The 26841-nt window shown below is 38.2% G+C and overlaps 2 protein-coding genes across 2 annotated transcripts in view; one reads left to right on the top strand and one right to left on the bottom strand.

Moving 5' to 3' along the window:
- Positions 1–26841, top strand: part of LOC134660667 (uncharacterized) — a 46024-nt gene that overhangs the window by 2914 nt on the left and 16269 nt on the right. Inside the window, exons 3-9 of the mRNA XM_063516444.1 lie at positions 1824–1985; positions 14864–15003; positions 16410–16807; positions 20681–20850; positions 22880–22988; positions 23344–23517; positions 25989–26093. Of these exons, the coding sequence (XP_063372514.1) occupies positions 1824–1985; positions 14864–15003; positions 16410–16807; positions 20681–20850; positions 22880–22988; positions 23344–23517; positions 25989–26093 (1258 nt within the window). The remainder of the gene's footprint in view (positions 1–1823; positions 1986–14863; positions 15004–16409; positions 16808–20680; positions 20851–22879; positions 22989–23343; positions 23518–25988; positions 26094–26841) is intronic.
- LOC134661390 (uncharacterized) lies at positions 1997–5186 on the bottom strand. Its single transcript, XM_063517455.1, has 2 exons — positions 4893–5186; positions 1997–2552 (listed from the first exon to the last, which is right to left on the bottom strand). The coding sequence occupies exons 1-2, from the start codon at positions 5029–5031 to the stop codon at positions 2008–2010; spliced, it is 684 nt and encodes a 227-aa protein (XP_063373525.1). The 5' UTR covers positions 5032–5186; the 3' UTR covers positions 1997–2007.

Below are 26841 nucleotides of genomic sequence, written 5' to 3'. Positions count from 1 at the left end.
TATTTTAGGCATCAAACGGGTAATGATTACGGCTGAAAGCAGTCACAAAGAGACATTCCAAAAAAATAGGGTATTTTGGAACTAGAGTGTTTTGAGACCTACGCATTATGAGAATAAAGTATTACGCCACGCACAGGTGAACACAATTTGGGGTATTTTGGGAAAGGTGTATTTTGGGACTAGTTCTCAATGGTTCTCGTGTAAATCGAGAATGAGCCTTTTTGGAAATATGGTATTTTGGGCCTAGTTTCTTATGAGAAGAGGGGCTTTCGAAATTAGAGTGTATTGACTAATAGTGCGTTTTGGGACTAGTGCATTCGCCACCGGATAGAATACTTTTTCTACGAGTCAACAAAAAAAATACTTAAAACTAGTAGAAGAATCATATATGTAGGTAAAAAAACCAAAAGTATACAGCTAAGATGCGCAAGCAGCCGCGATACCTTCATACTCGTACGCGGCCCGGCCCCCGCGCCCCGCGCCCCCGGCCGGTTGATCAACGACACCTTCTCGTAACTCATGAGAAGACCCCGTTATCTTGTCGTACTGACATTGCTTTTCCGTAGAGCGTGAATGTTTTTTTTTATCAACAGTATCTAAATGTCGATAGAGAAGAACTTAAAGTTATATGTTACTGATAATTTCAAACCGCCGGCTTACATTCGGTTTGCGGGGGATTGCGTCTGTCAATGTGACATGCAGTTGCAAGTAGGTACTTTTAAATCATTTATCTAAGGTTATCGCTTCACGTAAGACGAGGTTATCACTTATTTTTAATCAAGAAGTTTTCATTGAGATTGAGCAAAACTCAATTTCATTATTGCATTATAATCATTATATAAACATTGATATCGAGATGGTCGATAAAAAAAACATTCACGCTCTACGGAAAAGCAATGTCAGTGCAACAAGATAACGGGGTCTACTCATAAGGCCCTGGTACTTGCTTCGCGCTTTCGATTGGTCAATTTCATTATAGTTGACTAAACTGTATCGAAATGAATATTATAGTTGACTAAACGGTATCGAAATGAATATTATAGTTGACTAAACTGTATCGAAATAAATATTATAGTTGAGTTGGGGTGCCATAGTGACAAAAGTATGCGATTTCACATTGGTAGGTATACGAAGTCTTAATTCAAGCATTGCAGTTGACGAGTAGAAAAACCCAATTACTTTATGGTATTATCGTTAAATTAAATTTCCGGTATATCCACGTACAAGAGTTAAACCTATGTGGTTTAATACAGGAAATAAATAAAATCTAAATCTACATATCATTTATGAAATGCTTGCTTATTTCATACTGGATGTCACTTACCTACCTCCGTATTTAAGTTTTTCACTTTAAGCACATAATGTAGTGGCGACAGTACCCATCACACTGAAAATAAGGGTAAAAAAGAAACCGATTTCTTAATGTGCTGTACCTGCACACCACAGTGTCGTGTATTAGGAGTTCGGTTCCCTACCACTATTTTCTTGGATAAAAAATAGAAGTGTCGGTTACTGGTTCCCTGTCGGTCACTGGTGCCACTACGTTACTTGCCACAAAACAGACTCGTCGCGATACTAATGGAGGTCTAAATATTATGGATGACTGGCATTCTTTAGTCGGTTATGCCTGAGCCTAGGCACATGTCCCCCGCGAGGGTGAGCTACGCGGTTCGGCTTGCGGGAGCGGCGGCGGCGTTCTCCGCTGGATCCATCCTTGCGTCTTCTCAGGCCCGTGGCGATAATGGTAAATAAACTCTAAAAGATCTGCGAGAAAGTGTACAAAAAACATATTCATCACTAATCAACTTTATTTGTAAATACAGAACAAAGGCAAGGCAATAAGATCGCTGAAGATTTAGTGTCCGCGTCGCTTTTATCAGCGAGCCCACGATTCACGCTGAACATGGCGCGACGCCCCTCGCACGTCACGTTCCGCCCAAGGAATGCTAATCGAAGTGTAAACAGCGCGCCAAAAACTAACCCAGGTATACCTTCCTCCTAATTGCTTCAGTAATCGTCAGTGATTACTTCACACTTAATCTTATTTTCGCTCGGAAGATCTTCGCAGCTTTGGTCGGGGGATCCTGTCTGACGAGACGATAGCTGTTCCTCCGCGTCTATTATTACTGCAAATATATTCTTTTTCACTTGGGTTTGCATCCAAGGCGGCATTTCTCTTGTACTTTTGAGAATACAGTTGAAGAAGGATTCTAAAGCATCGGGGTCTTTTCGAAAACTGGGTGCGGGGTCTGAGTCGACGGCGCGGTCGGGGCACCGCCGCTTGGCAGGCGGCGCTGCCGTACTGGGCTCTGTACTAGGAGAGGCCGCGCTCACATCTCGCAGTCGCTTCGATCCACTGTCACTTATAGGTTCCATGTCAATATGCTCCGTAATACGATACTTCATATGTGGTTCGAGGAATTGCATTTGTTTAGCGTACTTCCAAGTGGTTATCTGAGCCGGAAGTAATTTATTCTTTCCTAGCTTGGCCCGTTTTAAAGCGTCTCGGTGGTTATCACGGAGTTTCTTCCATTCTGATTTTGCAATTTGTACTGAAACAAACCATAAACAATAATTGCCTTATTCATCTTAGCGGCACAACAACAAATTTAGTAGGTACTGAGACTGACTAAAATAGCATGACACGTTCGTACGTTTCCGTGAAAATACGATGGTAAATAATTATGCATATATCGCATCCAATATTATTATGGAATCTAATACCTTTAAACGAGCAATTCTTGTTTATTTATGTATTTATTTATATATATATATATATATTTCGGGGATCTCGGAAACGGCTCTAACGATTTCGATGAAATTTGCTATACGGGGGTTTTCGGGGGCGAAAAATCGATCTAGCTAGGTCTTATCTCTGGGAAAACTCGCATTTTCGAGTTTTTATATATTTTCCGAGCGAAGCTCGGTCACCCAGATATTTATGGAATAATAACATCAATAAATTGCTCTGATAATTAGCTTAAGATAATATTTATGTTAACGATTCATAAGTGCTTGTTGCTAGGCCTACATGAATAAAGTATATTTTGAGTTTGATGCACTACATTTGGAGGCCTATAGTTCATATATAAATGTAGGTACAGTCTCGGACTTTAATTGCTGTGCCATTTAGAGTTTACTGTACATTAGACATTTCATACCGCTCACGGAAGAAAGAATGAGCGCGCCGCGCTCTAAGGGGAAACGGCATGTGCCTGGATTAGTATGGGAACCTATGTCGCCAACACGCTGTCACAAAAATTGGCCATATTTTCTTATTTCGAAAGGGATTATGAGCCCTCACCCATCAAAATAATTTGAACCTTACAGTAAAGAAAATTATGTCGAAATTGCACTACGATTTTTATTTATTGTAAATAGTCATCTATGCTCTATGCCTTTTACACTTGCATGGCTTTTCCAAGAGTGAATGCGATAGGATAAAATATTCGACTATGACGTTGACACATGCGATAGGGATGTGCATGATTCGGTGTGATATCGATAAACGCTTATTAATAATTAGTGTAAGTACACGTAAACTACTCAGTTTTTATACATATGTATACTATATTTTCTGGCGAAGATTAGGCTAGGTGCTCGTATTGAAAGCAATCAAGCCACCAACTACGAATATAACTGTAAGCAAGTATATAATAAATCCTTAGCCACAGGGCGGACACGCCATACACCAAAAATTATTTGCGTTTATATGTGTGCGCGGCACGTCTGTACACGCGTCAATGTGCATGTGTGGGTAAGTCGCTTTACTGAGAGGACGCCAGAAGTCCGCCAGATTCATGTTGCAGCCAGTCGCGGGGCGAGGTAATGCGAGTCGGGACGGGGCGGTGCGTGGCCGTTCTGTATGATTTTTTGCACTTAGACGGAGTGTAATAATACACTAATGCGGATACGAATGCTGCTCTGATGTACGAGCGAGATAGCGCTATGCACGTTTTTACCGGAGCATGGTGCGTACTCGCATCCAATGTGAAGACCGCTTTTAGATTTGTGCAAGAGTGTGGAGCGGGCTTTAATAGGGCAAATACCCGGCAGTAAAATTATGTGACAGCTTAAAACTGACACCTTACCTACTCTTATTTGATAGAGAATATTGACAAATATGCATCCTGGGTAGTTACTAGTTGGGTACAATACTATAAGAAAAACTTTAAATCAAATGATGCATTGAATAGCAATAAATAAGTACATATTTTGTACATAATATAAAATGTGCATAAGGGACGACTTTTTGGATATTCTAGAGGAAAACAAAAATAAATTACTAAGAACATGTATGAACATAAACAAAACGAACTGTGTATTTATACAAACATCGACATCGATAACATTTTTGATATGGTCCTCGCACTGTGGCCGAATAGCGCACCCGTACATGACTTTTACGCTAAGTAGATATCAACCTTATCTCATTTACATAAATTTGATTTTTGTACTAAACAATCCAAAAATCCTTGCGGAAACCGAAAATGTAAAAAATATTGAAATAATACTTACCGATGATATGAAATGCCTCCATGTCTAATATTTTTTTGTCCCGCTAGTGTTTTTACACTCCAAAATGGAGCAGCACGGCATATTTGTAATTTTAACTGGAATCGTTTTCACATCTGACATCTCATAAGCGCCATACTGAACTGACACACGACTGACAGTAGCCTGTAGTGAAAGTGAGTTTAGCTAAACTTAATGCTTAACGTACGTTTCGCTTCTATTACTTCTTTGTTTTGTGATACCGCTCAACAACTTAAAGTCCGTGACTGTACCTACGAAAGAGTAGTAACAATAAGATTCAAATGCAGACGCAGAGTTGCAGACATTTATAGAGAATAACAGTTTCATGCTCGTAAGGACTCATTTTATGAACTCACTGTTAGGGATAGAAGGATCGTTGTTTTGGTCTACGACGCATTGCCAGGCTTCGTCCTTCATATGCATTTCTCTGTAGTCAGGGTGCAGTGGGTTCCAAAGACAGGGTTGAGTGCGAACGCTTTCTATAAAGGCTTCCATGTCTGTTTATTGTCCGAAAATAGTACGTGGTTAACGAGACGCTAGCGGGCCCAGACTGGCTCGGCCGGACGCGCGCCGCTAGCGCGGCCTCGCGCCGCCTCGCGCGGGACCGTTCCCCGCCCCGCCGACCAGTTCTCACCACCCAGGTTCTTTCAATTGTACTTGTTTGAGCGTAAACCGGTTTCCACACAATAAACTACAAGCAAGTTATGGCTCCTTAGTAGTCCGTTTGAATCTTATTTTAAAATGTCACTATACAAGCTCCGTTCGTGATTCCTGGGCAGGGTTCAGTAGGTTGAGGTTTAACAAAAAAAAAAACCGAAGACGGCCTGAACACTTTATATGTATATGGGCGACACTCACGGCGAAGTTACTACATAATTATAATATTTTATCTTAAATAGAATGTCGCTCACTATACAGTTCGTATGAACTCACAGACGAGATAATATACATGTATTTTCATATTACAGTAGGTATCTTAAGCTATCGAAGATGCCTAGAGATGCAAAGATGTCATTATCTTTATCTTAGAGTGAGAGAACCACACACTTATTGGTGAAACCTTTAGCTCAGTGTTTAAAATCCTTTAAAATTTAAATCTAAAGTTATAATTTTAAAGGTCGTTAATGTACATAGGTATTAATAAAACAAATCATTATCAGATAGGTAAACTGTATTTTAAATCTTTTGCTAGATGGGGATATTCAGCCAAAACGCATATGTAACTGAGTGAATGATAGAAAGGTGCGTTCCAAACACTGGTCTGTGGTTCCAAATTTGTTATAGGTAGAAAAACATAGAAACGGAGTTTGGGGGTCGCGAAAAATTTTTAGTGGTCATAAAGGGCCGTGACACCATAAAGTTTAAAAAACACTGCTTTAGCTGGTTGGTGTTTGGCTTGATTTAAAGCTAGGAGTAAGTACTTGACATTTTAATGTTATTTTTATTACATGCCTACAGTTTGTTGCAACCTCTAAAGAAATATTTTTGAAGTGAAAACTTCTTTAGCGGCGCTGTGCACTTTTTGAGGTGGGGAATAGTTATTTGTATAACAAGAGATCAAAGTTTGATATTTCTTCGAGTGCTTATTTTGAGTCCCGTGCAAGCGAAAGATTCTATAGTAGCGAGTGAATCTAATTTAGAATCTTGATCGTAGTAAGGGGCTCAAAAGCGCACAAGATGTAAATAACTTTGATCTCGTGTAGTTCACAAAACTTGTCACCTCAGCACGGCTAGCACATGATGGGCGCGACAGTCGACAGGCGAGAAAATGCCGCGACATAGAGCTCTCTCGCGAATCGGTAGCATAAGAGCCGCGCGACAACCCGCTGTCTCGCGGACAAATGTCAAAGCGACATAATTTTGTCGTTTGACAGTTCCACGCGGGATACTCTCGAAAATCGTAGCACGAGTGTACTATGGGAGACAAAATGTCCCGCGTTTGAACGTCAAAATGAGAGAAATTGTCTTCGAGGCTCGACGGTCGCGACTAGGGTTTGCTCCCGGTACTGAGTTTGGCGACAAGCGCATTTGGTCGAAGTTTTGTTGACTTTTGTTCTAAAAGAAAGATAATTTTCCATATTTTATATTTATTTCATACTACAACACTTTTTTGTTTAAGTATAATTTGAATCTTGAGTTTCATGATCATGCCATTAATATCCAAATTATTATATTTTTTCACAATGACTTGTTTGTTCTCTTAAGTTAAACGAAAATCCGACAGAAAAAAATCTAAGCCTAAGATTGTACGATCACGACCACATCAACAAAGCAAACCTTTGGTGGCGAATTGACTGGGGGATAATTAATAGAAACATAAATAATTGATACAAAAATATTACATTGCTAATCCGGGAAACAATTACGTGCTATCAATCAGTGCTAACCCGTTATATTTACACGCGTATTTTTACATGCAATTATTGTTGACAACCTATATTATGTCGCTCCTTAGGTGTTTCCATTCATTGTGGGATATAAACAACACAATCCCGACCTGAATATTGCGATCAACCTCACTTATAATAAGTAAATGCAAAAGTAAATCTGTACCTATGTACAGTCAGCAGCAATAGTTGCTAAGCGGGCGAGGTGTTCAAAATGATCTTGACGCGACTTTATTGTTAAGAGAATAAGAGCGCGTCAAGGTAATTTTGAACACCTCGCCCGCTTAGCAACTATTGCTGCTGACTATATGTTACCTCTTGACGCTTAATCCGCCGAACCGATTTAGACGAAATTTTGTGAAACAACATTCCACAAAGAATGCAAATAATGAATCTGGCAGCTCAACTCAAACTCCACCTCACAGAAGACCACAGCCGTAATACTTACTTTGTAGTGTACGAGTTGGTACTAGCCTAATCCTTAAGTTACGATTCCTACCGACCGGCTGGAGTTGGGCCGCGCCGGAATGCTTTTTCAGTGTACCTATTTACATAATGTGTGGCAGAAGCGATAGAATCCGTCCGGAGCCATCCGATCCGCAAGCAGCCGACCGGCTTTGGGCATACAAATGTGAAATGCGCTCCGACTCCGACGAATCGTACTTAAATCTGAGTACCTATCTCAAAAAGGTCAAAGTAAATAAAATCATTTAAAGTTTTTGGTAGTATTTATTTAAAAGTCACATTATTTGAGAAGTGTTATCAACACTCGACTGTCCTTGCACGGAGTAGGTTCCCAACTTGAGCCCTTCTATGTCCTCCGTGATGGCAGGAGGGCTGCGGTTAGCAGCAGCATGCTTAGGTGTAGAGAATACCTCCGTGTTTGATGATAGGCTTGTGCATGATTGTCATTCAATCTATCTTCGAAGCCAGCAATGCAGCGGCTAGCCAGCCATAAGGGAGATATGTCGGGGATTAGCATAAGATATTTAGTCTGTAAATAATATTTAAAAGGAATGTAATTTTTTTGCAAAAGACAACGGAAAAGAGCTTTATGAAGATTGAATTGTGTACGTAAGTACTTACAACTTGACTTCTTCGTAAAGATGGTATTTTGTTAGCCAAAACTTTTAACAAAACGCCAATTATTCGTAAGGAGTTGTATTTTAATGATTAGGTAGGTAATCTTTAGATAATTATAATAATATATTCCAACTTGTAACGACAAAGCGAATCAAATTTTGATTGACAGTATTGACACTGACATTGTCGACTTAAAAATAATATTTGCTATTTCTTATTCTTCATACTGCGAGAAAGAGACAAAGTTATCGTGACTAGGGACGCTCCGTTTCTAAGGCTGACTATTCATTACTTATCCGATTATTATTTTACCGATTCAGTGTTGCCACGAATGAAAAGTTTGTTCCATGTATAAATGGCCACATTGGCTAAGTCGCGCGCGGGATGGCTCTCTCTCGTGGAACTCTTTTCTCGATGTGCGAACTCATGCTGCCAAAATCGAGGAATTGACAGATAGAGATAGAAATTTGTGACGGGCGACTGCCGTCTTTCGCGGCGCGAGCTATCCCGCGGGTAATCATGTGCTAGCCGTGCAGCAGTGAGAACACATTAGACAACCTGAAAAATGTAATCCTTCTTCATCACTTACCTATTCACTCATGTTTTCTTAAGATATACTAACAATTAAGTTTAATTACCACAATCAAACACAAAAACAAAACGTATTAAATTTCAGTAAAATAGGTAATATATGGAAACCATAGATGGTAGTATTTCTATAGATGTGGCCTACCGCGTGCCCCCGTAAGGGATAGACATAGATGACGTCACAAACCCGGGGATACCATATAGGTAAAAATTACCCCAATATTATCAAATATTGGGGTAATTTTAATCACGTTCGCGAGTTGTTCGCCTACGTAAGACGCAGCGATAAATAAAATATCAATGGGCCAATTTTTTTTTTAATTTATTTAGTATACAAACAGCTTTTTACAAATAAGTCTTACAAAAATGACTAAAAATAGGCCTAAAGTTTCATAAGTTACTAAGTTGACTATTACAATGAAAAGTAAATAGGTTACTTAATTATAAATTACCCGTAGGTATAGTTGTGAGTTCAACACGCAAATAAATTAAGAAAATAATGCAAAATATTTACTTGAAATGAAACAATTTTTCAATTACTAGTAAACAAAATATGCCGAACTTTGTTCTTGAAAACGGACAAACTATGAACAAAAATGTCTATATCATTAAGCGATTCATTATACATATTACAAGTACGCCTAAAGAAAGAATTTTTAGCATACTGTGTGCCACAGGAAGAAATAGAAAAGGTAGGTTTTCGTAATATGTAATTGTAATTGTAATTGTAATTTATTTATTTGCTAGAATCATGGTTAACACAGATGTTACATAGAGATATGCTTTGAGCATATCCGGCAGTTTTGCGTCGGTGCCCAGTTTCTCCTTCCGGTTGCTAAAATCCATTTAGCACGCGTGCCTGCATCTTGTGGAAATCTGGAGGTAATAAACGAAATATTCATTTTGTAATCTGTCACTCTTATTGCAAAATTAAGAATTAGTGCCTGCAGCATATCATAGAATTAGATTATCTGAGTCGTGGCAAAACCCGCTATAACGTTAGAAAGAATATAATTTACATTCTAATTTAAACACAGTTCAATTTTATTGTTCGTATATGTTTTATTGTGTTATTCTACAGCAAAATTATTTATAAAAATGTTATTAAAATACAAAATACCCGAATTTTGGGGTAATGATATGCATCGCGGGCTGCACGGCTAGCACATGATGGGCGCGACAGTCGACAGGCGAGAAAATGCCGCGACATAGAGCTCTCTCGCGAATCGGTAGCATAAGAGCCGCGCGACAACCCGCTGTCTCGCGGACAAATGTCAAAGCGACATAATTTTGTCGTTTGACAGTTCCACGCGGGATACTCTCGAAAATCGTAGCACGAGTGTACTATGGGAGACAAAATGTCCCGCGTTTGAACGTCAAAATGAGAGAAATTGTCTTCGAGGCTAGAGGGTCGCGACTAGGGTTTGCTCCCGGTACTGAGTTTGACGACAAGCGCATTTGGTCGAAGTTTTGTTGACTTTTGTTCTAAAAGAAAGATAATTTTCCATATTTTATATTTATTTCATACTACAACACTTTTTTGTTTAAGTATAATTTGAATCTTGAGTTTCATGATCATGCCATTAATATCAAAATTATTATATTTTTTCACAATGACTTGTTTGTTCTCTTAAGTTAAACGAAAATCCGACAGAAAAAAATCTAAGCCTAAGATTGTACGATCACGACCACATCAACAAAGCAAACCTTTGGTGGCGAATTGACTGGGGGATAATTAATAGAAACATAAATAATTGATACAAAAATATTACATTGCTAATCCGGGAAACAATTACGTTATTTACACGCGTATTTTTACATGCAATTATTGTTGACAACCTATATTATGTCGCTCCTTAGGTGTTTCCATTCATTGTGGGATATAAACAACACAATCCCGACCTGAATATTGCGATCAACCTCACTTATAATAAGTAAATGCAAAAGTAAATCTGTACCTATGTACAGTCAGCAGCAATAGTTGCTAAGCGGGCGAGGTGTTCAAAATGATCTTGACGCGACTTTATTGTTAAGAGAATAAGAGCGCGTCAAGGTAATTTTGAACACCTCGCCCGCTTAGCAACTATTGCTGCTGACTATATGTTACCTCTTGACGCTTAATCCGCCGAACCGATTTAGACGAAATTTTGTGAAACAACATTCCACAAAGAATGCAAATAATGAATCTGGCAGCTCAACTCAAACTCCACCTCACAGAAGACCACAGCCGTAATACTTACTTTGTAGTGTACGAGTTGGTACTAGCCTAATCCTTAAGTTACGATTCCCACCGACCGGCTGGAGTTGGGCCGCGCCGGAATGCTTTTTCAGTGTACCTATTTACATAATGTGTGGCAGAAGCGATAGAATCTGTCCGGAGCCATCCGATCCGCAAGCAGCCGACCGGCTTTGGGCATACAAATGTGAAATGCGCTCCGACTCCGACGAATCGTACTTAAATCTGAGTACCTATCTCAAAAAGGTCAAAGTAAATAAAATCATTTAAAGTTTTTGGTAGTATTTATTTAAAAGTCACATTATTTGAGAAGTGTTATCAACACTCGACTGTCCTTGCACGGAGTAGGTTCCCAACTTGAGCCCTTCTATGTCCTCCGTGATGGCAGGAGGGCTGCGGTTAGCAGCAGCATGCTTAGGTGTAGAGAATACCTCCGTGTTTGATGATAGGCTTGTGCATGATTGTCATTCAATCTATCTTCGAAGCCAGCAATGCAGCGGCTAGCCAGCCATAAGGGAGATATGTCGGGGATTAGCATAAGATATTTAGTCTGTAAATAAGATTTAAAAGGAATGTAATTTTTTTGCAAAAGACAACGGAAAAGAGCTTTATGAAGATTGAATTGTGTACGTAAGTACTTACAACTTGACTTCTTCGTAAAGATGGTATTTTGTTAGCCAAAACTTTTAACAAAACGCCAATTATTCGTAAGGAGTTGTATTTTAATGATTAGGTAGGTAATCTTTAGATAATTATAATAATATATTCCAACTTGTAACGACAAAGCGAATCAAATTTTGATTGACAGTATTGACACTGACATTTTCGACTTAAAAATAATATTTGCTATTTCTTATTCTTCATACTGCGAGAAAGAGACAAAGTTATCGTGACTAGGGACGCTCCGTTTCTAAGGCTGACTATTCATTACTTATCCGATTATTATTTTACCGATTCAGTGTTGCCACGAATGAAAAGTTTGTTCCATGTATAAATGGCCACATTGGCTAAGTCGCGCGCGGGATGGCTTTCTCTCGTGGAACTCTTTTCTCGATGTGCGAACTCATGCTGCCAAAATCGAGGAATTGACAGAGAAATTTGTGACGGGCGACTGCCGTCTCTCGCGGCGCGAGCTATCCCGCGGGTAATCATGTGCTAGCCGTGCTGGTATCCCTCGAATAATAGCTATGCGACTAAATTGAATACACGTTATTAAAAGGGTGACGGCTTACTGTCAATATGCGTACGTAATTTGGTCGGTTAATTTATCAGGAAATATTTATAGGTTAATTTTTTTACCCGAGTTATTATTTACTGTAAATGCTTTTTCTACTCAGATTTTAATTGATATAGATTGTAGGATGCTGTTACTAAGCATGATAATGTGACCGAAGTATAAAATACTGTATTTACCTGTGAAATGTTACGTTGTCCTGTTTTTGCCGGCAGTCACTTGTACAGCGCAAAACTGAGCAATTCACCATATTTGTTGAATTGTTAAGTACTACTACATGCACACGAAACACTGATTTCAATATTTTTCCTGATAATCTTTGCACTGTTCATATGTTTCACACCAATTTGACGTTACGCATTGTTTGTATCCCACCATAAACTACGGTGGGGAATAAAAAAATATGAGACTCCGACAAAGACAAACAATAATAGCGCTTTCTCTGCTACTCCTAGTGAAAGATACATAAGACTATCCCGTTCTGTCAGTTATCCCCACCACTCATGCCATGCCCTCGATGGAAACAATTATAACGACCATCAATTGATTGACACTTCAATCCACAACTTTTTTTTGTGAAAAAAAAAACATTGTAAGATACGGTCCGAATTGCGGATACTTACTATTTGTAAACTATAGTAGAGATTCTTAAAAGTATAATTATTTATTTTACGTGATATTCTGTGTATTTTTTAAGTTCGTTATTTTAATCGTACAATAAATTACGTAAAATATAGTGTTTTTATCAGTTTTTATCAAATCTTAAACTTTATTTTCATTAATTAATTATTAAGAATTCATACTCGTATGTGTTTTGGATTGGAACGATGCGTTCTGACGTTTTTCGGGGGTCTATTATAGCTGGTCAACCAAATCTTGTCAGTAAAAAAAGGCGCGAAATTCAAATTTTCTATGGGACGATATCCCTTCGCGCCTACATTTTTCAAATTTGCCGCCTTTTTCTACTGTCAAGATCTGGTTGACCAAGTATATAAACCGTCAATATACCGTTGAATGTCGTTTGAACTTTTTTTGTCTCTTTCTTTTTGCTAACGTCGTGAAAGGGACAGAGATAATAGAATCCAAGTATTTCGAACTTGTATTGGACCCCGCATGTTGAAATGACATTTGAATATTAAGGTCACTTGAATGTCATTTTGTCTCACTCAGTGAGCAAAATGCGATTTTGCTCACTATTTTTAAGTAGCAAAGTACCCTTGTTCGAGCTGTTGAGGTGAAAAAAATGTTTCACTCGAGAAAGATCACGTGACCGTAAGACGATCACGTGACCGTAAGACGGACACGTGACCTGATCGAAAAACTGTTACATGTAATGTCATTGAGTTTTTCTTTATTCATTTAAATGCCATCTAGTGAGTTTCGCTCTAACTGGTATTAATATAACTCGAGTACTAACAGTGATGTGCTTAGGGGTTTCAAGTAATGCGACGAAATAACGCTAGATGGCGTTAACCTCAATTATACATAGTGCATTTTGCACTAGTCATTGAGTTTTCACTTCTGCCGGCACTCCCTGAGTGCAACCCGTTGTTTTTTTTATTATATCTATTTTATACCCTTTACAAGGACTTGTTAAATTGTTCATGCCATTACTTTGGCGGTACCTAACACAAGGTTCTTGTTGAACACCATGCCTTCTACTCTATGAAGGCTCATCGTCATCATAATCATTAATAAGTACCTTTAAGGTTCATTTTCTTTAGTATGACCTCTACTATCTGAGGACTCATAGCTGATCTGCAGGGTACTGCAGAACCTTGCTGCAACCTGCTAAACTTTGTAGTGGGTACAAGGATAGAGGACTCATAAGCATAGGTACTTGTACTTGTACATGTACCTACTACAAGGTTATTTCTAATAGTATGACCTCTACTCTTCGAGGACTCATAATACCTCAGCTAAGTACTAGTATATCCTCTACAAGGACTCTAGGTTGCTACTGAAATTCTGAGTTCTTAGATTGATAAATCGGATTCCAATTTCATATATGTTTTTTGACACTACCTACGTTTTCGTTTATAGAGAGAAACTAATATTAAAGTAAAGCAGCCATAGTCAACAAATTACGACGTTATAGGGAGTGAATCGTTATATCGAGTGACGTTATATGGAGTTTACACTGTACGTTACTCTATAAAGTACTTGCAAAACAAAATCCCAGCATCTCCACCAATTTGTGCAATATGATTTGATTACACATAACACCTATGTCATATTTCAAGTTTCCTGATTTTACTATAGGTACTTACTTACTTTTATATAAGTGACGAGAAGTTGAGTGACTTTAGTTTGAGAGATTCATATAGCTTTCATGAGCTTACTAAATAGCTAAATACAATCGGTGTCAAGAGTCGTAGATGACACCATGATTCTGATCGAGAGCTCCACTCTGTGGCATATGTCTCTCTACAGTGATCAGACCCATTGCCACCACGATTTCTCTACTCTCACCATCTAGGGCGATCTTATGGTTAAACTCTTAACACACTGTCTGAAACTGAAAGCAATAATAGTTATTTGTTTTACAAGGGGGCAAAGATGTTTAACCGCTCGTGCTAATATTCAAAGCACGAGGGTTAAACAAAATTTGCCCCCGAGTGAAACACAAATTTTTTCACTACACCAGTTGGTGTGGTGAAATAGTAGATTGTTAACCAAGGGGTGAAAGGCACTCATTTCTGCCGAGGTAGTTTGGTGCTCGAACGCAGCGAGTACGTACCTCAACGTGCCTACATATAAATATTTTATTGTAGGTAATAATTGTTTCCATTTTGGCAGGAAACAAGATAAGCGTGCGTCATGCCGGAAGAGTTAAGCGGCAGGAGAAGAATGTAATCATTGAGGAAGATGATGGCGTAGATTGGAACAAAGAAATCACAGAGCTTTCTCATGATTCTCACGATTCCCAATTGTCAAAGGTACTTACACTTACCCATTGTACTTATTAGAGCAGCGAGCAGCAGTCATTTTCAGTATTTATACTCCACTTCACAAGCATACACGCCAATAAAATTTCAACTTTAGTATTCCGATTTAAGGTTTAAATTAGATTGCACTTTAGGGAAATGCGACTTGTCTTCAAATGAATCATCTAAGCTGGATTAATTGGAATATATTTGGATTATTTGAGAAAACCTTGTAGATTGGTGCAGCCTGGAAAAGGGTTAATTATAGTGATTTTACCCACAATTATTTCTAGCAATCAACATAATTGACAATATTAAATTTTTTCATGTGGGCTATTTATGTTATGCATCGAAAGAAGAATTATGTACATTCTATTAGTGTATACGTGTTTTTTGTTTCACCTGAAAAGCAACTTTTCATTTAAAAATTTCAAATCTAAATATCAAAGCACCGAGTTCCAAAGGTTCGTAAGTGTAGTATGACGTCATTACTACGGCTGAAAAGCTATAATAGTTATTTGTTTTACAAGGGGGCAAAATTGTTGTTTAACCGCTCGTGCTAATATTGATATCCGAGTAAGCGAAAGATTCCTAAATTGAACGGTTCGAAAAATGGAATCTTGAGCGTTGCGAGGGTTTCAAAGCACGAGGGTTAAACAAAATTTGCCCTCGAGTGAAACACAAAAGTTTTCACCACACCAACCCGAAGCAAATATTAAATGTAACATATCAAACAAAATCAAACCAAATCAAATCCAAATGAATGTTATTAAATATTGATCATCCAAAATCATCATTTAAAAGTCAATTCTATCAGCAAACATAACAAACCAACTCAAAATTTGCATTTGATTACTTTGCCTCACATGTGAATAAAATGCAACTTTGCTATCAGTTTTTGAAGTGCAAAGTAAGCCTTTCCGAGCTGGTGTGGTGAAAAGAATATTTTTCTCAAACTTGCAATTAAATGTTGACATGTCGACTTACTACCCTACTTAGGCACTATGTTGTTGACTACAATCGACGTCAAAAATGTGTACACTATTGCACCTTACTCCTTTGTAATAAGGCTAAATATTTAAAGATATCTTTGACGTGGACTGTACATAAAGGAGGGTGGGCAGCTGGGTAGGGTTGGGGTGCTGAAGCGCGACTGTACCTACCTATTCCTTAATAGGGTATCTGACTATATTTAAAATAAATTATTTCACACCATGATGCATGCAATAAAGTACCAGATAATGATTAGAAAAACATAGCAGTTATTTTTGAGCACAAGTCCTATTTAATAAATCGGATAGAAATACAAAAAGTAGGTGAGTTGACCGTGACGTCACTGTGTAATGTTTCATATAAATTCCATATACCTAAGCAAGTCGTATTGACGGCTTTAAAAAATATACTGAGTTGACTAGTAGGAATTTACCCTATTATTATGTTGCTACTGCATCGCTGCAATGTTACTCGGTGTTATGACTCAACTATGTGATTATTATTTTGTTATTTTTATATTTCATGATATTTGTAAGGCAACCGATGATATTAGAAAATGTGACAAAAACGAAATCATCAACACAAGAAAGGAAATGGACAGTGCTTTTTTGAATGCCATTAAAACGAACTGGAACTATACACCTCAACCGCAACGCAGATATAAAGATTATGATTATGTTGGTAATTTGGAGAAAGAATTCGCTTTGTATAAAATAGAAAAACCTACTTTATGGTTTTACGTCCATGTTCATCTGTTTGAGAAATTAAGTACACTTAAAGGAAACACTCTTTGGAACGACATTACAAAAGGCGTGCCAGTCAGGTAATTGCAATTCAAATATTTTTACAGTACCTACATATGATCCTCCTATCCCGCATTAGTGCAGGAATAAGCACTTTCCGTGCGTATGTCGAAAATTTAAAGGCCCATAATATGAACTATAAACTTGTACAATATACGTGCGAATAAGTAATTCGCAACTCGTGTCGATTTAAAACACGACCGAAGTAAAATTTATCATCACTCGTTGCGATGATAAATTTTACTACTTTCCGCACTCGTATACTAAATAACTATTTTAAATATCTATGACATTTCTAACTGTACTGAAAAATCATCATACTACGATTTACAGAACCTATTTACCTATTTATTATGCAATCAGGTACTTAGAAAGTCAGTACTCAGTACTCACACACTGTATAGAACCAAAGATACTAACGCGCCATAAAAGGTTGCTGGACTTCATTTTCACGGGATATTCAACCGATACTTGTTTGTTGATACTTTGTTTTTGAGTTATTACAAAAAGTCTTCTCTTAGTAAACATTCGTACAAAACGCTGCGAAAGTACTCCCTTTTGCTTGTAATGTAATTACTAATAGCCCACGTTTAGCCTATTATGACAAAACGGTAACTACGAAACCCTACACTGAGCATGGCCCGACATGCTCTAGGCCAATTTTTATTATGTCGAGACGGTCTACTATATTGATGAAATTTTTTTTTTATTTTTTTTATTTAGTAATTAAAACTAACTATCTATTTAAACTAAAGGATTAGTAAGTTACAGACCTAACGACCAATATGGAAAGGGGTAACAGATTTTTATACTCATCTATAAATTTATGTTTAGGTACATATAGGGTAATTCGCCAGTAACGGCCACTTTTAGTAACTGGCGGCCCTAAACTACTGGCCCGTTACTGGCGAATTAACCTATATGTACCTAAACATAAATTTATAGATAAGGTCACTGCGGGCAAGACCGTCTACAGGGCAAGTCCGTCAACACGTTATAACTTTTGAATTTGAAGGCGTATGCCGCTTTGGAGTCTAGTCGATTAATCAGTTTTGCGCGTTAGTTCCCTCACTCTAAAACACATGGCGCTGTGACAACCAATTTCAGAGCAATCCGCCTAAATAAGTCACTTCGTGTTTTGAACTCGAAGTCATAGTTCGACAGCCGTTCGAAAAATTTTTATTAAAAATAAAATCATCAAAATCAAAATCAAAAATGTCTTTATTGCAAGATTATGGTACATTTACAATAGTAAAGATGTTACAATGTTTTTATCAGAACACATAATCTACCCATCAGAGCATGCAATAGGTTCGTCTCCTTCATCTCTTCAGTACTGAATAATATAGTATCTAAAATTTTTAGATATAGAAACAACATTAATTATTACATGAGATCATTAAAATTAAATTCAAAGTATTCATTCAAATTATAAAAACTTGTTTTTAAGAGTATATTCTTTAAAGTAGTTTTAAATTTTGTTCCTGACATCATTTTAATGTAGTTTGGCAAGTGATTGTATATCTTAATACTATTATAATACATCCCTTTACGTACCATTGTTAATGTTGAGTCCGGAACTTGTAAGTTAAGCAGATACTTATTTCTAACAGGCCTATTTGTTTGCTTAACATGAAATTCAGACGGGTTGTTTTTGATAAAAATACAGCATTGCAAAATGTAAATACTAGTTAGGGTCAGTAAACCTTGGGTTATGAATATAGTCCGACATGACTCGTCGTCACTCAATCCAAAGATGATTCTAATACATCTCTTTTGTAGGATGAAAGTTGATAGAGCACTTACAGAGTTTCCCCAGTAAATGATTCCATAGTTTAGAATGGAGTAGATATAACCATAGTATGCTAAAATCGCAGTTTGTGTGGTTGACACATTTACAAGTATTTGCAGTCCATAACAGAATTTCCTAATTTTACTATTAACCATCTCAATGTGTTGTTTCCAATTCAGATGACTATCAATTACGACGCCCAGAAATTTGTATGATGTAACTTCTTCAATTTGGGTACCTTCGTAATTAATATTTAGCTGGATTGGTTTAGCTTGTTGAGGTCTGAATTGGATATATTTCGTTTTGGACAAGTTTATTTTAAGATTAAGACTTGATAGCCAATGTATAATTATTTCTAGGGTCTTATTTATCGTTGCCTCATGTTCAGATATGCTTAGTCCCTTTCCCAAAATCAGTACAGAAGCGTCATCTGCATAAAGTGTGCTGAGATGCGGAGTTATTCTAGAAAATTGATTAATATAAATGAGGAAAAACAGTGGTCCTAGGATGCTGCCTTGCGGTACTCCAATTTTATTGTTCAAAAATGTGGATAATTTTGTCTGAAAGCATTTTTCTCTTTTATCATAATATGTTATCTGGGTAGCTTGTACACGGTTCAGCAAATAAGACTGAATAAGATTGTGCGCGACACCTCTTATGCCCACCTTTTCAAGTATGTTAAGTAGTGTTTGGTAGTCTACACAATCAAATGCCTTAGACATATCTAGTAGGAGCACTACTGCAGGAGATTTTTCATCTAATTCTTTTCCTACACCTTTCATTATTTTCATTAAGGCATGAGCTGTCGATAATAATAGTTTTTGAAAAGATTGTGCATCAGAAAGTACCTACGTAAATAGCATAAGAACCAGTTATCTTTATTCTGTGTTTAAAATATCAGAATTTGGCTTAGTTTTGTAATTATACGTTCCACCATTTATCACATTAAAATTTGACTAAGTTTGAAAGTCCGTCTATTATTTACAAGGCAAGTCCGTCACTTTCGTTAAATCAGAGATTACCAACTGTTTTTGCGATTTTAATATTATAACGATCATTTGATAAGGTATCGACAAATCCTCCTGACATTACGCATGATGTTAGTTTCCTAAATTTTCATCTCAGTAAATTAAAAGAAACGAATAAAGTACATTTTAAAATTTCTATTGGTCTTTTATTTCGGAAATCCAAAAAATGATTACGTGTAATTATTAGCCATAAAAGGTTTACCACCCCATTTTCGTAGTATATGCCGGACTTTGCCTTTATATTAGAAAAATGGCGTTTATTTCGAACCAGAACCCTATATTAACAAGTTGAAAGTACACTTTTCATTGTCTTGATTCATTCTTTTTAGGAATTCGACTACGAACATATACGCACCCATAGATTGGCTGATATCATTACTAGACGGACTTCCCTTAAACTACAAGGGAAGTCCGTCTACTCGCCGATTTTTTAAAAATACAAATGTTTTTGCTTAATTTATGATTAAAACGATCTGTCACTATGGCTAAACTATTAATTATTAAATTCTACGTCGTATGCGATTACAAACGGTAACGTAGGTGAATAATTAACGCAACTAGATCACTCCAAAGTAGAAAAAAAATAAAGTATGCCGGTCTTGCCCGCAGTGACCTTAGTGATGTTTATACAGTGTGTAAATCCAATACGGGCGAATATTTAAACGGTGGTTAGCATAGGACCTAAAAAGTATATTGAGATACATTTTAGTTAGAAATGCAATGAAAATTTTAACCATACAAAATAATTCGGCCCGCAATGTAATACACCACACGATACGGGATACGAGCTTTTTAAAGTAACTGTCAACGTTTGTTAGCAGTTACAATAAAAAGCTCGTATCTCGTAATGTCATGTCATCTTCTGTTTCTTAATGTTTGCAGTACATTGCTGCTTGGTACATGTGAAAAAAATTCATTACGGAGTCATATTAAGTGTAACTTTAAAAAACTTCTTAATTAATGATTAGACGGGTAAATTGTTATATCTGGTTTAATTTATTGCCCGTATTGGACTTACACACTGTAGACTTAATATTTACAAAATTTTGTTTTTATTATATATATAACTTCAGTGTTAGTTCGATGACCCCGGAGTGGAGCAGCGCAGACATGAACGTGCGGTACAAGCCAGTCGATAGTGTAGCGAGAGAAGATTTTTTTCTACCTAAGAGTAGTTTAAGTTTATTAGTGCCTGTATTAGAAGAGAATGTGAACGCGATATCAAACAACATGGATTCCCTTGGTACGATTTAGAACTTTTTATGATTCGACCCTTATCGAACGAGCGAGCGAAGGTTTTACATTCAACGCTTCCTAGGGATGTTTTTTAACTGAACTATCAGAAGATCAAACAAACTCGGCTCCATTCGGCTCAGCATTGAGCCGAGCAATTATTAGGGTTGACACAACTTGACGTTTCTTTTGCGTGCACGACCACAGATAAGATAATCACTTGAATTTTGAAAACCCTAAATAGCCGAAAGGGATAGTGCCATAAGTTAGAAAGGGATATCTTGATTGGACCCTGAAGCGCTGTCAAACTTTGGTTTTGTAGGAAGTGTCCTTTCTGTACGGTAGTACTATTACTTATTCTGTCTCCATAGTCAAAATTGGAATAGGTAAACGACTGCCATATTGAATTTCTTCATTTTTGCTCTAATTATGATGAAAATGTATATCTGAGGATTCGAAAGGTTCTTGTAATAGGAATCCGAACCAAAATTGTTCAAAATGGCCGCCATCTTGAATTACTTAATTTTGTCCCGATGATGTATCGATATGGGTATAGTTTGTAGCTTTCTAATAGAGCCCGAAGGCTAATCCTATTGTCTATTGTTAAGTAAAACCGCTCGTGCCACGTGCCACAACCACCTGCATAAAAAATCGGTACTTCGGTTACCGAGTGCCGGCGAGTCGAACGCTACAGCTAGAACCAGTCTAAAATGTGTCATCGAGATGCGTAACAAAGGCGCGTTATCGGAGAACGCACCTACACTGGTTTTTTGAGCGTTGGACTAGCCCGCGCTCAGGTGCCAAATAGAATAAATAGGACCCTTTTTTGCAGGTAAGTAGCACGTGCGGTTTTACTGAACAATAGACAATAGGATATGCCTTGGGGCTCTACTAGAAAGCTACAAACTATACCCTTGGCTTACCTTTGGCTGGAGCCCTTTGACTTATACAGTATGTAACAGAACGAAAAGCAATTACTCAAACCCGTTAATGTTTAGGTCATACTAAGCAACTTTTACTATGGGACCAACCCCGAAATAGCGAAAAAAAGTAAAAGTTGCTCGGTATGTCCTAAACATTAACGGGTTTAAGTAATTGCTTTTCGTTCTGTTACATACTGTATATAGCTGGTCAACCAAATCTTGTCAGTAAAAAAAGGCGCGAAATTCAAATTTTCTATGGGACGATATCCCTTCGCGCTTACATTTTTCAAATTTGCCGCCTTTTTCTACTGTCAAGATCTGGTTGACCAAGTATAATATCCGTAGGCAAAATTGTTCAACGCGGCAGCCATCTGCCATATTGATATTTCACATTATTCGTTAAGGGCCCTCCACAGTCTCCACACTCGTGCGCGAATCGCGGCGCGAAGCCGCGAACGCGAGTGTGGCGTCGATTTTGCAGATTGTTCACGCCTTCGCGCATTGTTCCCCGTTTTTTGTCGGTTTTTCGGCCCGCGTCAAAGGAGGCGCGAAGCGCGAACTAGCAAGACTCCACATTACTCACTATTTTGGCTCATCAGTTGCAAGATAAATATTAATTATATTATATAAAGCGGCTATAATTTACGGTTTTACAACAAAACAAAATGGAAAAATAGCCACAGCAAGTATGATGCCGTAGATAAATGACAGTTAAACTCGATCAGCTGATGCTTTTCCGCCATCTTGGCGCGAACCAAACTGCGAATTTACCGTGAAGTGTGCGAGTGTGGACTGGAGTCATACGTCAACGTCGCGATATGTTCGCTCCGCGAAGTCGCACCGCGTTTCACGCACATAGTCTGGAGGGGGCTTTAAATCGCGTTGAAATCTAATTGATGTCTATAAACTCTATACCTAGATATAGTTTATGGCGAAACGCGAGTTCTCAGTTCGGGGCAAACTATATAGATATACCTACTATAGTCTTATTAAAAGTATTCTAATACCACGTGTTTCTTGAAAGGGGTAGCTCAATAAACTGGGTGTGAGACTGTTTTTTTTTGTAAAAAATTTATGACTTAAAACTTTACATTTAGAGTGTACGTTTCAGTGCAGACGACGCCAACTATTTACTGGTTCCAACAGAAGATGTTTTAAATGTGCATAAGACTGACAAATCATCAATGACTCTTACGAATGTTTCTTCTAATGGTAAAAAAGAGGTGTGATTCATTAGTTCCTTATTATTACCAACTCCTGAGAATATCCTAACGTAGGGTTGAAATTTACAACGGGAATGTAGAAGGCGAAAACACCCACGCATCAGATTATCCATAAGTCAAAATATTAGTCAACGTAGAAAACACCCTACATTAGGCGTACTTACCTAACGAACCCATACGCTCATACTTCTCCGGAATATGCCGGGTAAAGTTAATGTCTCAATTGCAATATGTGCGTTTCACCCAAAGTAGGTAAACTAGGTACTTACGTAGCAAATACCTACCTAGTTACAATTTGTTCATGTTTGATCAAATATCGAATAGACAAACTCTAGAACGCCTATATTGTTTTTAGAGTCGACGAAAAGTAATTGTACGTGTTGCAAGAGCTTTAAACAATGACATGGAAGACAAATTAAGTGTTGTAAGTCAGGCATCGGACAAGTTCCTAACAACGCAGCATCGGGGCACACTCCATGCTCAAGTTGATTTGGAAGCACGAGCAGATGACAATCAGCTAGTTCACGAAAGGTAAGTGCCGTCAGCAGCAGAAGTTGCTAAGCTAAAGTGGTCAAAATGATCAAAGTACTACAACCTATTATTGAAAGAGTAAAAAAAGACCATGTGTACCACTATGTGTACCTACTACCTAATACGTACCTATATACTCGTAGGTATATCATTATGACCACCTTAAATCGGAATCGGGAATTAACCGCTTAGCGCCACTTGCACCATTCCACTAACCCCGGGTTAACCGGTTAAACCTGGAGTTACCATGGTTACCAGTACAATTTGAGACTAAGTTAACGTTTTAACCGCTTAACCTTGGGTTAGTGGGATGGTGCAAGTGGCCCTTAGCGGTCTAAGCGGTTAATTCCCGATTCGCCAGATTCTTGTTTCGCCGGATTCCGGTTTCGCCGGATTTACTTTAGGACGTCACAATCCGACGATACAAGAATCCGGTGAATCGGGAACCAGCCCGCTAAGCTAGGTAGGTACTTCAGCTGCTAAGCTAAACGTACCTAATACATATGTAGGTACATATTAACAAGCTTTTATTAGGTCGACCTGTATGTAACTATGTAATGGAATCTTGCAAGTTAAATTTGATCCACTTCCCGGTTTCCGATTTAGCTGAAATATTGCATACACATGTAAGTCGGGTGACAATGGAATATTATGGTACCATCGAGCTGATCTGATGATGGAGACAGGAGGTGGCCATAAGAACTCTGTGATGAAACAACGCAACCTAATTGTGTTAGGGGTTTTTAGAATTGTCTCGATGAGTATTAGTTGTCTGTCGTAAGAAAAGTACAGTCAGCGATAAAAGCTTGTACCAAAACAGAAATTTTTGCCAAAAACTTATTTTTGAATCTAATTTGATTGGCCTGCTAAACGTCATAAAGATAGCGTAGTGGCACCAAAATGATCGACATTTTTAGGAGTGGGGTTCTCTATAAAATTAAGAAATAATGCGTCCAAAGTTAAAACGGCCGTGATCTTTCTCTTTTGCTCCAATAAAGGCGTAATTAGAGTGACAAAGAAAGATGACAGCAATTTGCGAATTTTTATTTTCGCGGTTATAGCCCTGACTCTTTTCTTTCCGCACAGACTTGCGAACTTCGGTGTTCGCAGTAGAACCTCTCGCAATCAAGCAAAGCAAAAGGAATCTTAAACCCTTGTCAAATGAAAAATTATCGACACGTGTCGTATCGATTATTGGAACAGTCACGTTTGTGAAAACCAATATATAATCGACACGAATAATTTCTATCAAAATCGTTAACCTGCTTATACTTTCGTTACCTACAACTGCTATACCTAAATAATAATATTATTTAATAATAATAATTTATTATAGGGCAGGGCAGCTTGTGGCGAGCTGTTGGGGAGTAACGACCCCACGGACCCGAGTGCTCCAGAGAGTCGGTCAGGGTCTCCGTCTCTGGCGTGTCTTCGTCGGTCGGAGTGGACCCCAAGGGGACCCGCAGGACTCTCGGCTCTGGCTTGCCTTCATTGGCCGTCCAGAGAGGAGTCGTTAGAGCTGTATGCTCCAGGGGTGGAAGTGAAATTTGCGTAAGCGCGAGTTGGCACAGTGGCTGTTTACAGCCACTGGGTAGAAAGCGGTGTACACCTCTCGACACCCCTGAGCCGCTCACACCGATGTTGCCCCTGGTCGTCTTTGCGACGACAGTTTCAGGGGCCCATCTAGTCAGCGGCGAGTCACCACCTGCCTCGATAACGTGTGTTAGCATTGTTATGGCAGGTGTCCGGACTTCTTTACAATAGCCCAGTATCATTGTCCACCCAAACTTCAATCCATAGAACGATATACTGTTTACATTTTCTACAATAGTCCCAATGCCTGCTGCGACCGGTTCATGAGTGTCTATTATTTCACCTGTGAACGGGTTCCAGCAGGCGTTCTACATGACATCAAATCTCTCCAAGGGGCCTCTACGTGTTGGATCTATATCCCCACGCAAGCCTATCAAAAGACCGGGATTTATAGGCCCGTGATCCCAAAAAAGGAGATACAAATAATTTATTAACTATTATATAATAATATTATACGTCCCACTGCTGGGCACAGGCCTCCTCTCATGCGCGAGAGGGCTTGGGCTATACCTAACAAAAATAAATTTTCGGTGAATAAATCCCATAGTTCTTATAATAACCCGTGGAAAACATCAAATTCTAGTAAATCACATTACATTTACATTGGGATTATTAACAAAAACAACTCACTACTATAAGACATTTTGTTATTTTCACCAGATTTCTAGCCGTCCATTTTCAAACAAAAAGATGGATATCGCTCTTTTAATGGTTGCCAGTCAGCAGTGTGCTCCCTAGTGCACAGTGTTGCAAAATTAAGAAATCGGTTTCCATCCTACTCGTATTATCTTAGGTCAAAAAAAATATCGTTTATTGGTTCTTGTCGGTCATTATTGGTGCCTCTCTACGTTAGCTTATTTGTTTCTAAAACATTCTAGTGCACCCGGCCGAATTGCAATTATTGTTGCTGATAATACTAGAGGCAGTCGATCAACGTTGACGGTGCAAGTAACCAACACGGGTCTCTTCGTGGCGCGATTTAGGTAAGTAAGCAGAAGCACCTGGGGGCCTAGCCAAGATGACAATCGTAGGTATACCTACAATATATAACGATATATCGACAAACGCCGAACGAACAAATTCTACGAAAAGTCACGTGACTATTTCCATACATTATTCAAGTTTCGATTGGCGATTTCTTTTAACGATAATCATGAAATAAAACTACGGAAACGGGTTGTATCGCATATAATGAATTTATATGTCTGGGAGACCTTTGCTCGGAAAACATAAAAACTGAAAAATGAGCTAGCTAGCTAGATCGATTTTTCGCCCCCAAAAACCCCCATATAGCAAATTTCATCGAAATCGTTAGAGCCGTTTTCGAGATCCCCGAAATATATATATATATATATAAATAAATAAATAATTAAATAAACAAGAATTGCTCGTTTGAAGGTTTAGGTAGGTACTTGAAAATAGTTGTAATGTATACTGTGGGTATTTTGCACATTGTAATAGGCCTCATGCATGAAGTTTATATTTGAACGAAATATTGTTATTAGGATGTTTGTTACCGTTATAGTGCACTGCCTTATGGGAATATAGTTCAGATCCGGAAACCGCTTCCAACTTTTAGTATGTTGTTGGGAATGGTATTGGGTCTCCAAAACTGCCGGGAGACAGCGGCGCCGGCCATCTACTTCAGCGGAATGACGTCATAAAAATGACTCCCGCCTCGTTGCGAATATTGCATATTGCACCCAAACTATGCATTGCACATACACGTGT

Source organism: Cydia amplana, chromosome Z (assembly GCF_948474715.1).
Source record: "Cydia amplana chromosome Z, ilCydAmpl1.1, whole genome shotgun sequence".
NCBI classification, from domain to species: Eukaryota; Metazoa; Arthropoda; class Insecta; order Lepidoptera; family Tortricidae; genus Cydia; species Cydia amplana.
The sequence above is the reverse complement of the archived record's forward strand: the minus strand, read 5'-3'. Positions and strand labels throughout refer to the sequence as shown.